This window comes from Trachinotus anak, unplaced genomic scaffold, assembly GCF_046630095.1.
Source record: "Trachinotus anak isolate AG129_WGS33_773 ecotype Australia unplaced genomic scaffold, CSIRO_AGI_Tana_v1 ptg000018l, whole genome shotgun sequence".
In the NCBI taxonomy this organism is placed as follows: Eukaryota; Metazoa; Chordata; class Actinopteri; order Carangiformes; family Carangidae; genus Trachinotus; species Trachinotus anak.
The window spans coordinates 11342501-11358095 of NW_027273869.1; the positions used below are offsets into that span (position 1 = coordinate 11342501).

The 15595-nt window shown below is 39.8% G+C and overlaps 1 protein-coding gene across 1 annotated transcript in view; it reads right to left on the reverse strand.

Annotated features, from left to right (window-relative positions):
* The window catches only part of adipor2 (adiponectin receptor 2), a 31739-nt gene that overhangs the window by 9616 nt on the left and 6528 nt on the right, over positions 1-15595 (reverse strand). Inside the window, exons 3-4 of the mRNA XM_071502229.1 lie at positions 6237-6309; positions 5842-6146 (exon numbers count right to left, since the gene is read on the reverse strand). Coding sequence (XP_071358330.1) covers positions 5842-5928 — 87 coding nt within the window. The 5' untranslated portion in view covers positions 5929-6146; positions 6237-6309. The remainder of the gene's footprint in view (positions 1-5841; positions 6147-6236; positions 6310-15595) is intronic.

Consider the following 15595-nt stretch of genomic DNA (forward strand, 5'->3'; position numbering starts at 1 on the left):
GAAAGGAGGAGTGCTGTAGGAGTCAAGTAGGTTAAGGTTCTTGGAAATCTGGACCTATCCCTAACACACTAATGTGCTTACAGGCACACACACACTCAAACACACACACACTCAAACACACACACACACACTCCTTGGAGGAACACAGTATGTCCCCCACACGTGACTCAACTTCAGCTGCCCGGTCTCCAACAAGTCATTATGGCCGAGGTGATGGAGTCAAATTTTGCTCTGTGCGATAGTATGTGTGTGATCCCATCCCTCTGGGAAGTGTCCATCCTCAGCTCTGAAAACTCACTGTGCAGCAGCTCATCATGTACGACTGACACAGTGCGGGGGGTCAGCACAGGTTCGCTGGCTGCTTGTCTGACACGGAGCCACAGTGACACGTGCTGGATAATAGTCATCTCAGCTGTTGTCATACTTGAGGCGAGCACTGTTCCCATTTTTCAAGGAAAGGTTTTCCAGGGAAATGCATGAGGGAGCCCAGATATTTAATCTAACAGACTTGATTGCATTTTCAACCCATTAAAGTGCAGCTAGTCTATTATGAACATGAACATTTGGCTTTAGGGGGAGTTTTAAGCTATTTTACTTGGCATACTTAACCTCACATCTTTACCTGTTATGACTGTTACACTTGTTATGACTGAGTGAGAATAAGCAGCAAACAAACAGCTGTTTGGTTTTTTCAATGTAGGAAGTGAAAAATGCCCATCACAATTTCGCAAAGCCTGAGCGGACTTATTTAAACTGCTCATTTTGTCTGACCAACAATGCAAAACCACAGAGTAACAGTTTCGTAACAAGGAACCCAGCAAATATCCACATTTGCAAAACAAAATAAGACATAATTGATTCATTATCTAAGTTTTTGCCAAATATTTTTCCATGTATTCATCTTCAGGCAACCATGTAGAGGTGGAGGAAGAGCTGTTGTTTTTCTTTTGTGGAATAAAAGGTCATATATATTATGATAATGTAAGATTGTCAATTTACAAATTTACAACAAAATGGCGATGATCAAAAATTAGCATTATCATAATCATCACTAAACTGAAGTTTTGTATCTATTCTGTCCTATTGAAACTTCAAAGGTAAGGTGTGATACGTTTGAGGACACAAGGGTCAACTGAAAAAGAAAGAGAGTAAAGCTTTAGAGCTGTATTAAACAACAACTCTAAATCCAGATGAAAGTACAAAAAATATTGTGTAGTGCAGGACACAACTACAACAGCACATAGACTCCCAACACTTTTCATATAAGCTTGAGCAAAGCAGTTAGACCTGAATGACATACAGACATGAGAACAAGAGGAAATCTCTCGAGACGCTTTTCCGCTTCAGATTAAATGAGGCAGTTTTTCTTAAGAGCCCCTAAAGACCAATCCTCTCCTCTGTCTCACACACATACACAAAAAACATATACCCAGCTCCCCTCAGACTGATTAACCATTCTGTATGTAGACCTGCCTAATGACTTTCACCTGGCTAATGGCCGCTCACATGCAAGCACACCTGAGACACTTTGTTTACGTGTGTGTGTGTTATGAGGAACCTCCGCTCTATTTACTTCTGCTGAGGTCAGTAGAAGATAAGTTTGGGGAGGAAGTAAAGGAGGAGAGATGTTAAAGGGAAAATCTCCCTCATAGAGTGAAACATGGAACAAAGTTAAACAAAGTCACATGCTGGCAGTTTGGTATGGGGTGGTGGACAGGAAACAGCTGCAAGCCAATAGGAACACAGCTGAAAGTCTTTGGACCAATGGCAAGAGAGTCTGAATGTACCAGACCAAAGAGGGAAGCGCTTACCCTTGTACACTGTAACCCCTGCACAACACAGACAGAGAGATTCAACATGTGACTCACATGTGCACAATGCTCTCATGGGATGATAACAATTTGGAAAATACGCCAAGACCCTCAAAAACAGATGGTATGTTCCAAACACACACGCACACGCCTGACTCTAAAAAACAAGACACTGTGCTTGGGCAAACTGCTTCCTCTGTTCCTGCCCATGACCATGAGGAGGGCATGAAAAATCTGCATTAGCATGGCAACAAAGTAAAACAGATTTTTATCAAACTGTTAACAGTTGGAGGGCTTAAATCGAGGATCCTTGCATTTTTCAAGCAACTTCAAAGCGTTTTTTTTTTGGTTTTTTTTGCCTCACTGGATAGGAGGATGAGCAACAAACTGGGGCAAGGTATCACCTTGAGCCTTGGGAGATTTTAAAAGTCCATGGAACATGTGATCTTAGTTATTTTCCGAGCGATTTTTTAAATTATGTTGGTTTGTAGTTTGTGCAAAACTGTTATCAAAATTCAATAAAACTCATCCAGAGTGTTACCTCAAATTTTACTTATCTACTATTATCTCCTACTGAAATCCAAGTAAACTGAACTATCCCCTATTGATTTCCTTTATTACATCTATGCCAAGAACTAACAAAGAGTGTGACAGAGATAAGGGGAAGCAGATGTGTTAAAAATTCACTTTTTGAGGTGAAAAAAATCAATACCACACTCATATGAGGCTGCAGCCAGCACTGAGTTAGCTTAGCTTAGCATAAAGACTGTAAACAAGAGGAAACAGCTAACCTGATTCTGTCTGAGGGTAACAAAATCCACCTACCAGCACCTGCAAAGCCCACTGATTAACATATTATATCTTGTTTTTTAACCCACACAAAAATTTACACATAACCTCATGTAAAACAGTGAGTAGTTGTTATTAAACTTCAGTCTTGGATGGATTAAACAAATGTAGATAGGCTGCTGTGTTTCTAAACATATATGAGTGGTATCAATGTTCTCAAAGCAAATAAAATGTCAAACTATTCCTTTAAATTGTGGTTTATGTGAATGTTGCTGCAACTCAATAACTTTGGACATTCACATATATTACCCTACACCATAAAACACTTTTATCAGTTTAAACAATAATATACTGACATGTACTGTGACAGTAAATGTTTTGCATTTTGTCATTGAAAACATACCAACTTACATTTGTTCATTTCAGCATCTCTAGGGTTTAAGTGATTAATTAAATCATAATCACTAAGAGGAGTGCTAACATAACTAAAGGATTGCAATTATGGATGACAGGCACAATAAGAGGAAGTGAAACTGAATGTCACATCCCCTATCCACAGACTGGGCGTCAACGCATGAAAGCAATAAAAACCTTTGGCACAAAGAGAGGATGTGTAGCGTACTCTGATGTCCAAAATCTAAGACAAAGTTCACAGGTGTTTGTTCACCGTTTATTGGTATTTCCCTTGTTTTGTTGTTTCTAGTCAAAGTGTGTGTGTAATAAAATTCCACAGGCAGACATTGTCCTCTTCTCATCCACCTGAATGCACATTACATGTTTAGACAGAAGTATCTGTTGTATTCTGGGTTAACAACAGAAAAACATTATCACACTTTATTGGGATCTTTGGCTTCTCAGGGGATCTGTTCTCCACTCCGCTGAAAATCTTTTCATTAGCTGCATCAACACAAAACTGAATCACCTAACAGCTAATGCTGTCTGAAAAACCTCTAAGTCTTAATTACTTGAAATGAATTAAACGACCTGTAAAAGAGACTTAATTGAACTTTAATGACACAGGATGTTTGGCACACATAAACTGAATACAACACTGTTTCAGGGTGTTAGTTTTAGAGGCGTTTTTATGATACGTTTTAACTGTAAAGATTTGTTGAAAACAATTCTGAGAACCACATTTGAAATACTTCATACTAAGGTAGTAGGTTGGGATTGTTGGCAGATAAACAGCTATTGTTTCCAAAATTACTGTCTGCAACTGTGGGGTGTGATCAGGAAGACACATAAATACCACAATCTCATGGGAACTAGTTCAAAAACCTCTGGAAAACAGGAAACTTTATAAATATAAACATGTAAAATGTAACTTCTTAAAAAAAATTATAGACAAATAATTTACATCAAACTTCCAAAACAAAAGACAGAGAGGCATTCATCCAATCTGATGGCAAATGTGTGATACCAACCCCAAAGCTATACCGCACACTCTCAAACACATTTCGAGACACACTCTAACACCTCCTCAAAATGCTGAAAAATTCAAAGGGCAGCCTGTGGGGTGTTAAGACAACCTGCCCTTGCTGATCGGGGCAGGGGGCCCCTGGCCTCCTCTCAGGTATCCGTGTTGTGTTACAGCAGGTAAAAAGGGCACACACGAGCAGACACAATACTCACACACGAACACTATTGTGTTTCAGATCAACAGCTCTATGCTGATTGCTTTTCACACTGAACAACAAAGCAGAAGCTTTGTCTGAATACACACGCGCACACACACAGTCTAAAAGGGAACACAAGTGATGCCTCCGAGGGAGAGTATCTGGCACATTTGTTTGATCAGTTCGATACGTCGCCGTCATGGGATGCTAATCACACAGATTTTTGGTAATGTGTTTACTTTCCTTCCAGGAAGACATCTGTATATAGACATAGCAGGCCTATTTCTAGGGGCCGTGAATGTTGCACATGTTCAATATCCGCATCACTTTAGACCTTGGAGTGGAACTAAAACTGAACATTAGGCAGAGCTGAGACATCCCTATTATAATGCACTGTTAATTACTATGGCACAGAGTGACTCATCGTCGAGTTTTCTAAAGCCTTGAAGGTGGTGAGGGTGTCGATAATAAGTGGAGGTGGTGGAGGTTGAAATGCTCGGGAAACTGTCTCATGATCAAACTGTGCAAAATCAAACCTGAGAAACTGATTACATAACACACTTTTCTCCTTCAGCGGCTATTTCTGAGGTGCCCCTGAGCAAGGCAATATACACCCAACTGCTCTCGTTATGGTGCAAGTAGTAGAATGCACTTGTTTTTTATTAACTATTATTCACACTGTTGGTATACTGAGTGTGTCTTTGTGTGCTGTTTTTCACTGTACACACTTTTATGTAATCAAGTTCACAAGTTTTCATGTGTTTTCACAGCAGTCATGAATATATTGATTCTGCTTTGCATTTTACTGCTGTTCACTGGAAGAGCAACAATTTTTTACTTTATGACTCCTGCATCTTGCGCTATATTCTATATACTTGTGTGTTTTTATGCTTTAATATTAAATGGTCAAGGTTTTAAGCATAATTACCCCCATCAAGAAAACGAAAGTAGAACTTGTCCCAAAAACCTAAATCTAAATCTAAATCTAAATCTAAAAGACTTCTTAACTTTAAAACACTCCTTTTAAAAGTGTGTTTAAATGATCTTTGATCTGTTTAATTAACTCCAGTGTTTAATCTTCTTTTTTGATCTGTTGAAACATTAGATTGTCAAAGGAAAACTGGTCTAAAGCATCTTGTGTACACACACAGAGGCAACGGACTGTGGTCCACCGATTAGACCACAACACTAATTACTGTTTCTAATGAACATCAGTGAGTGTGTGTGTGTGTGTGTGTGTGTGTGTGTCTGTGCCTTCTATTTTGCTTTTAGCTACATGACTGCTTTGGCTGCTTTGCAAACATCCTGATGTTAGAACATCTGACTGACACTGTGCCCTATATTGAATTTGTTAATGTCTATAAAGTATAACTCGAGATGAGAAAAAGGTGCATGTTGGGATTTTGATTTCATAAAACCAACTTATTAAACTGAGACATTGCCATACTTCCATACTTATACTGAATACCATAGTTTCCTGCTAACAACAGCTATTTAATTATTAATGTGAGGGCGTGTGTGTTTTGTTGGGATAGTTTTACTGTGTGACCAGTTGACCCATACTGCGCCATATGGCTCTGGACCAACCAGATGAAAGCATGTCTGTATGTGTGTTGGATACTCACCCCATTGTGTGAGGGGCACTCTGCGGTACTGAGGTGACTGGTTGAGGAACCTGAGGTGGGCGTGTCTCCTTTCTCCCGGGGACTCATGGGATCTGTAGGCGTGCTATCTGTGGTGTGTTCTATGAGGTTTGACGTTCTGTGTCGCAGCACGAAGGCCGGGCCCTCGGCCCCACTCGTCTCTCCTCCGTCCAGCTTGAGACGCTGGACCAGCCTCCACTAAAAACTGGAACAAACTCAGCTGGGACCGGACAGACGACTCAGTGGATGCTGTTGCCTGAATCCAGATGAGACCAAACCTGACAGGACTGGATGGAAACAGCCATAAGGTCAAGAAGAAGACAAAACTGCAGCAGTTGTAAGTACAGCAAGATGGTGGTATAAAACAGGTGACCAACCTGGACTCCAATGGAAGAGGCTGAAGTCTTTGGACTTGACGACTTTGTGGGACAAGGCCAGAGAGAGACAGAACTAGAGGAAGAAAGGTAGAAAGAAAGAGAAGAAAAGATAGGGACAGGAAGACAAAGTTAGTATCATTTTGTTTATCCTCAAATTTGAAATCACAGTAATAAAATCCAATCAAAACAAAACAAAACAGAAGAAAGAACCCAGGAATAATAACTATTAAATAGCATGTTTTGATAGCATTAAAGTAAAAATATAAAACTGCACAGTGTTCTGTTTCCCACAAAATACGAGCCAATAATATAACCAATAAATGTTCGACATGGCTTTAAACTGGACAAATTAAACACATAAATGCAGTATCATTTAGTGAAGACATAGTCTTGAAATGAAAAGGTCACAAAGTTCAGTCTCTTAAAACACAAACTGTCCTGCAGAAATATCACTGTCCACTCTGCACTTTAGTTCTGCATTAGAGATAAAGATGCTTCATCTCTGTCACTTCAAAAAGTTACCAACGATATAAAGGCCTTAAAATACAGCATTTACTAACACCGGCAGCCAATTAGGAGCTGCCAACTTGCTGTCACGGTGAGTTGCTTAGCGACGAAGAGGTGTCAAGGACAGGAACAAGAGATTCACAAACAGGAAGTAGATGTGTACCCTGTTAAGAACTTGCAGTCTCTTTTTTCTTCATCTTTCTCTAATAATTTCACTGCTTCTATCCACATTTATTTGTCTTCTTTACAGGCAACGATCGCTTCATAAAATTCAGGTATGAAAAAAAACTGTACTGAGGAACAAGGTTGGACATTTGCACCAAAATCAAATCAAATCAAAATCTAACAGTTGCTGCTGGGTTTTTCAAAGCCACTTTTGTAAAGAACCTTTCACAATTCTGAAACCACCTCGGCATGTACAGCTGCTCAAGTGCCTCATATTCTGGTATAACTAAAAAAAAAAAAAAAAAAAGTGTCTTTTCCAGCACCTGTTCTATGAAACACTACTCACTGACAGAACAGATTGAATGATTGCAACACTAGCACTACACAGCTATAAATACAGACATAAATATTTCTAAAATTCAGAAGAAATTATCACGATGGCAACAGGAGTAAAAGTGTGCAGGTGGTGTTACTAAACATATGACAGCTTTAACCACAACCTCAATCTGGAGCGAGCAAACCGGACCAGTAAAAACAAACCCTGCAGAAGTCCTTGGTATGGAGGATTTACTTTTCCATGACTGTGAGGACACTCAGCCTTCACAGGGATAAATGCATTCATGTGTACCTGAACTAGACCCATTCATATCAGAATGTATTTACAGCAGCATGTTTCCAAACACTCACTCACTCACTCACAACCATAGATTTAATGTTCCGTAAATGATGAGAACTGCAGCTGCACGGTCTTATCGGCATACTGCTGCACATTGTTTTCTCTCTCTTTCTCACCCTCTCCCCCACTTCTCTCTCATACAAACACACACACACACACACATACATACACACACACATACAGCAATGCTCCAGAGGGGCCAAACCAATGTGAACGTGCCCCTGAGCACCGGACCACTTAATTTAAACCATCTCCCGTTGCTACCATATACATACATTAGGGGATAATACACTCAAGGGAAAAAAACAGAAACAAAAGGCATGCACATACACACCAGAGCATGTACTGGTAAACATACACATACAGACTGCTGAAGACATAATTGGTAATGGGATGATGTAAGCAAGTAGGGAGCAAACGTAAACAACAAGGTAACACACTTATACAACACACTGAACTACACATGAACTACCTCACTTTCACATAACAAAACCAAATATTAAATTCTTGTCTTACTTGCGATTAAAAAACAGTGATAATTTCTTATATCGTAACGACAATCAGGACGATTGCATTGAATGGTAGCATTGAGAGAGCTGAGGATGATGTTACTGCGGCTCAGCACCGGCCCCCTGTTTGAGCGAGTCATCATTTTGCAATAGCTTTATGCTTCCATCCGGACAACAGTCTGACACAAACATTTTCAGCTAATTTTTTTGGTGTGAAATTGCTGCCTAAGTGTGAGTGGAAGGTCACAGCAGAGGGGATACATGTGTTTTCATACTTACTCACTTAAATGTGTCATGCCTTTAATTTGTGGGACCCATAAATGCCCATAAATGCTCTATAAAGACAACGTATAAGGGCTAAACTAATAGAACCCCCATAATTGCCAATAATTATTCTATTTGGATGATTTAAAGAGCCCTACAACCTTAAACAATAATTAAAATGACTGAATAGTAGAAAATACTGTTAAGTACTATTAGCCAGTAGTATATTCTGACATTGAGGACATTGGTTATTTGCTCACTTTGAACTTTGTTTAAGTATTAGAGGTAGAATTAAAAAATATTCAACATTAAAAGTGAAAACATTCGTTCCTGCTGGAGTTTCATGTGAAGTTGGTGAAGTTTCTGTTCACCAGCAGTTAACACCGATTACAGACACTACAACAATGGGAGCAGCATTTTTCAGAGAAGAGGTTGTGCATGTGATACATGTGGTTTTTCTAGTGAAAGACAACTGGTATAGAGAAGAAACGTCAAACCACAGCTGGTGGTGGTGGTGAAAGAACACTGGCACGCTAAAATAAACAAGACTAACCACATACTAGGTCAGAACCATATACTAGGTCAAAACCTGGTATATGGTTAATCTAAACCTAATATGTATCTTGACTACATGTTAACCAGCAGTCACCCCAAAGCCATTTCCAAGCTGCTACTGTGCACTGCTAAAATCAGTCAGCATAGAGATGTGCCTGCAGAGGGAAAGACCGATCTCACACTCCAGAGCAGTACAGGCAACCCTCTTCTACAGGAAGTCACAAAGGCTAGTTGTTTGTGTTGTAGATTTGTCGGTATGCGCTTTTTTTGAGAACAAGTGACTTAATGGGTCTGAAAAGTCAGATAATCTAGAGGCAAAGATACTCAGTTGGCAACACAGCTTGTTTGTGCCAAATCATTTTGAAAGGGCAGCCACCATTGGGGACACTCCAACACGCGGTTGGCCGACCAAGAGCGTGACCTGCTCACTCAATAATTCGGCTAGCGGCTAGACCCACTGTTACTGTCCAGCAAGAAAGGGAAGAAGGGTAAAGAGACAAAGACACTAGGAAGACGGGACTATAAAGAGGATGACAGAGAAAATCATTAAAAGAGTCATAGGAAAAAGTTTGACATCGACCAACAGACAGTGCCACTATACTGTGCTGCGATAATGATAAAGAAGACCGTTTGAGCAGAACAGGGATGACTGGCCTATGGGCGAGTTCCCTAATCGAAATCAAACACTTCCACACTCCGAGAATGTACAATCAATCTCCTCCCTTTTCTTCTCCCCTCTTTCCCCCCAATCGACTCGTTTTGAAAATTACATTGACACTGTTCCTGAGTAACTGCACCCTTCTTTTCTGTCATGATGGAAAGTGAGGTTTCATGCCTGTTCCTTATTAGCTAGGGAATAAGAGGAATGAAGTACTTTTGATAGGATTTTTTTTTTTTTGCAGCTGTAGTCAATTCCCAAGATAACAGTCTTGTGGTCTGATTGCCACACAAGAACAAACAGCTCTCCTTACAACTGAAATAGCTGAGAAGTTTTGTTCTGTGTGGGTCTGATAAGAGTCTGAAAGCTGTGTAGGAAGGAGAAAAACATTACAGAGACTTGTGTGGATGACCACACATGACCATATCTGTACACACGCACACACAGAAAGAGGGTGTATGGTCAGTTTCCTACAGTTTCCTTACACTACAGGCACCAAGACACTCAAATCTTTTCCATCTCTTAATATTGTGGATGTTCCGAACCCAAATTAACTTAAATTACTACATTTTTTGACATTAAAACACATCCTTCCATCCATCCATCATGTTTGAAAACCGGAACCAACATCAGACACCGCCCTGATGACAGCAAGATAGTCAAAAACATTCGGCAAGGTAATTAAAGCATGGTGAACTGACAACAAGTCCTGCAACGCTTTATAATTTTTCAGTGTCTTTGCAACAACAGCTGCATGACTGTCAGTGCTCTTCTTCAGTCATATAGCACATTATCCACAAGTACAGAGTCAAAAACAGAGAGCACACAAGCACATACACACACACACACACACACACACACACACACACACACACACACACACACACACACACACTTACTGGCACGGCCTGCTAGAACCAACTGGACGACCACAGTAGCAGAACAGACAGAACAGAACAGACTGACCCCATATTGAGATAAAAAGCCTCACTATTATGGAACATAAGATACTGGGAAAAAGTAGAGGGACAAAAAAAATATTTTCACAAACCCAAACCAAATGGGGCTTCCCAGGGTCTGAGCCAAATCCCAGTGTTGAAGTTTCAGTTCTGAGAGAACAGCTGACAAATAATGTCTGTCGACAACAGGATGCAAGATGACTCATCAAGATACTTCATGCAGGGTAAATGTATGATCACAATTTCCTTGGCTCATAAAAGCCTTGAAAGAATGTCGCATACACCCTTATGTTTTTTTTCTCTATTAAACTCCCAGTGTGAGATTAGGTTATTTTCCACATTCAACCTCCATGAAACAAAACAATCACAGACAAATTTACCTTCTGCTCTGTTTTTTTCTGAAAGTTATAACAACTCAGAAAATACCAACAAACTGTCCCTGAGCGACACGTTAACCACAGGGGAGACAGAGAAGTGGGCACAGAGGGTAAAAACACCAGCAGCCTGAAGGATCAAGAAAGGTCAAGAGACGGATTAACCAGTGCTCTGACTTTACCATTGTGCCGTTGAGCAACACTTCCCTTTTTTAGCAAATGCAGCTGCTCAGTATTGCTTTTCAGTCATTCCCAAAATAGATAAAACAGAGCAAGCAATCACAATTGCAGGCTGTCAGCAATATTTAAAAACATGTATGCACTGTTTATTTTAAAAAGCAATCATCTGTCAGTACACTCACTGAATTCCTCCATTAATTTTTAATATTTTATTGTCTTGACATTATGAACTGGTCCTGAGGCTACTACAGCAATGCCATTAATAAACATTACTGTCCTTTAGCTATGGATACTATTGAGCTTTTAATATTGATGCTATTGATTTGACCCAGAGGTCAATATCCACAATACTGTGTGTGTGTATCCACTGGCAGGCTGTGATAGCATTCAAATATTTAATTTTAAAAGCCTTAGCGATTTTTGTCATGACATAAGGGACACAAATGATCTTTTAAATGTTACTGATGTGAACTTTGATCTTAATAAAGTAAAGTCTTCAGTGTATAGGGTGTAGATGAGCTTGCAAAAGTTAAGAATTACAAAAACAAGGTCAACGGAGCTCGATGTCTGGAACATTTGTGTTTGTGTTAATGCTGCTTCACTGGAAAAATCCTTCAACTCTGACTTTGTACAGTGTGTTTATTTTTAGTTTATTGTCATATATCACATCTTATCTGCTCTGCACGTCACTGCACGCTCTCCGTCTGACTTTAAATAGCAAAGTTCATCAACTTCAAACTCTTCTGCATCTGTGTCAATTCAAAAACTTACACAGTGCCGTGTCTCTAGTTGGTGACCACATTACAGTCTAGAGGAGTTACACATACACACACACAGGCAGGGGCTAGAAGCTGCTGCAGGTATTCCGAATTATTTATTAAATGAAGAGACTGGGGTTTATCTCCCTGTATGCTATCGGTTGGTTTTTGAGGAAATGTGACCATCTATTCAAAAAGTAATCTCTCGGACTGCCACATCACCTTTCCGTGCAAGTCCCTCTCTTATCTGCTGTTTTTTTTTCCCGAGTCCAGAAACAGGATAAATGCAAACTATCATTTTCATCCTTTCTGGTCTTGTATAGATCAAACAAATGAGATTTACCATGTTAATTAGTGAGCTTTAGGGATGCTGGATGAAGAGAGCCAGGGTAGCCGTTTCCTCTTGATTCCAGTGTTTGTCCTAAGCTAACAGACTGCAGAATGGAGCTCAATATTTACAGGACAAACATGACACTGGTATAAATCTTCTAATCCAAGTCCAAGTCCAAGTCTAAGACAGAGGCCTGTTTCTCAAAATGTCAGATTATTTATAAACACCTTTATGGCCAATGTGATCAATCTTTACACTGAGTATGCCAATCAAGAATGTAAAATCTGTGCTGTTATGAATGATTATGATGCAGAATTACACTGATCATCTTCAATCATCTTTTAGGCTACATTGGTCATCCAACGGTTGGTCCAACATTGTGGGTGGATTGCCATGACAGACAGAGTAATGGCATTTATTGCCCAAGCAGAGGAATACTAATGTACCCTGTGACCTTTGATCTGGCACTTCCATTAAATCTAGATTTTCATCACATTTTCATTACATGTTAGGATGCGTCTATAACTAATAACAAAAGTCCTTCTAAACCTAAACTATATTTTGGGGTTTAATGGTAACTATACACATGTTACCATGCTAAGATTAGCATGGTAACACGCTACACACAAGGTCATTTATCCATGTGCATTGTTACACACAGGCAGGTGCTCAGCATTTCCTCACACTCATTGTCGCCATCTTTCTCTTTGTCTCTATGTCGCACACACACACACGCGCGCACACACACACACACACGCATGCGCACGCACACCTCAAAGCAGTGTGGACTCTCATTGTCACTGAAGATGTGGCTCAAAAAATCAATTCTGGCAACTGATGGACAAACCCAACAGGAACTCAGATAAAAAGAAAAAAAGAATGAGAAGAGAGAGAAAAGAGGGGCGACCGAAAACCAAAGATAAATGTCAATGGGAATTGATTTGCTCTCTATTTTTTTCTCCTCAAGGGAAAAGAGTGGGTGGTGAACCTGGGCAGCAGCAAAGAGTGGCAGTGAAATGAAAAAGAAGCAGAGGTGCCCATTTCTGGTTCTTGAAGTGTGGACTGGTGACTCAAAGTAGGTTAAAGGGCCCATCATGGCTGTGACCATTTGTACTATAAAATCCCACATTTATCACTTTGTACATAAATAATGTCTATGAGAGGACCAGGGCTTCTGTAAGTGATCTAAATGATGGCGAATGTGGCCTGAATAAGAGGCAAAAACATTTAATGTAAGAAACCAATAGAGAAAAAGGAAGTTCACTGATGAAGGCAGCGGACAGAAGTGGGTGAAAGCATGACTAAATAAAGGAGAAACAAAAGTAGAGATGCAAGAAAACGAGGAAGGGCAGAAGATATTACTCACTAAACCTGCTATGCACCATCGTCTGCTCGTCAGACATCCAGCTGCATCTGGGGACTGCACGAGTGTTTGTATAATGACACATGGAGCTGTAGGTTACAGGCTATTTGGAGGAAAGCAGTGTTTTTCTTAACTTTCATTCAGCAGAAAACAAATGTAGGACAAAGGTCAAACAGCACAGAAAAGGAACTGCGCAGCTGTTCCACATGCTGCAGAAAAATAAAAGCCACTTTCACATTGTACATTGACTGTACAAGGTTTCAAAACCTAACTGAGCAGAGAGAGAAATATGGAGACAGAGAAGAAGAGCAGAGTTGCGGTGTTAATGTGATCAGTTGAGTAAAGACAGCAAAGAAAGGAATGACTGAGGAGTGAAAGGATGAGAATTAGGCATGTTTTACAAACATCTACCATTCACTACAAGATTTTATGTTTTAGCGTTTTTGACAAAATTTCAAGTGGACCCTTTCTTACTGACTCTCATCCAGCTGTAACTTATTGTTTAGTGCAAAGAATCTCCTCTTATGCAATCCAGAGATCTTTGTGAATTTGTTTTAACAGAGCCACAGAAAAGATTTTTGTTCATTCGTTTTCTTTTTCAGAATTGTAACGGATAACTGCTGAGTCGCTTAAATCTTATTATATCATATTAACCAGCAAGCCCTCTGATGTTACAGAGACTCTTAATTAGAGCTTTATTAAAGACAGTAGAGCTGGAAAGGCCGACGAGTTAAAACAATAACTGAGTCGAATGCATGTGCTGTGTGCTGGCTGCAACATGAACCTCCTCAATGTGGCTTAGCTATAATATCAAACCTATTCCTCTTAGATCTTCTATTTTTAGACTGTTTATTGCACATTACAGCGATGACACTGCTTGAGATTTCAGTAACAACTCCAAAGTGCTAGGATCAAAAAAACCTTTGACACATATAGTGTAGTAAGTTTATCCACTTCTACATCAACGTTATGTCTTCGTCAGTATTGGCTACCGCTTCTTCAGCTGTGAATGTCAGTGGCTGTCAAGTGACTTTTCCCCTACAATGTGCGCTCACTGGCTGAGTCACTTCATCAGATATGGCCTGTGGCTTGCCACTTGCTACGTAATTTCTCGCTCCCTCTCTCTCACACACACACTAAATCACGAACACAAAACAGTGCGTAACACAGGGAAGCAGTACGTACATTTCTACCCATTTCTGATTATTTGTACTATATAAGGTTCAATTTTTAATCAGTCAGAGTGTCTTTCTTACATCAGTCTTTTTATTTTCTAATGACTCCCTATAAGATGAAATATTTGACCGATGTGTTTTATAAGAAATTATGTGTGATGGTTAATTTATCAAACTGCATACATTACTGAGTGTTGTTTAAACAATGACATGAATCCTATCTTGAACAGAAATCCGGCTTGGGTATGAACTTTCAGGTTTTCAGTAAACAGTAGAAAGTGTTTGTTAAAACAGGTTACACGGGCCTATCTGTTTATAACAGGTTTACTCTGATCTGTATCTTTTCTTTACTCATTGCAGTTTTTTGCCTGCAAAAGCTTCCACAGCCTGACAGGCTGAAACGCTTCTTGAGAATCTTCTTGCATGAGGGCATTTTGATTAAATTTTCTGTTGTCATTTATCTCTGCTAATTTAATATATGATGACGTCACTTCTTCTCTTACAGCAGCTGTAATTGACTTAAATGACCGATGCACAGCCAACAGCAGAAACATGTATTCCTTAGACAGGGAGCTGAATCTTTTTTTTCGGTCCAAAAGCCACAAACACATTATATAAGAGACGGACCTCCTGTGACAACACATTTTGCACATTACCCTTTGAACTACATGGTGAAATTTGGACTTAACTCCTGCCCTCCTGTCATGTTTGTCTGTCGCCTTCCACTATTTGCTAAAATCAGCACTAGTCAACATAAACCTTTTCTATAGCTTGAAAAGTCAGGGTGAGTGTGAGATGGTATTAGTGATGGGAGTCATGGGAGTGGGCTATGTGGGAGCATTTAATCAACACAGAAATGTTTCAGTGTTGGTGAATACTCTTTTC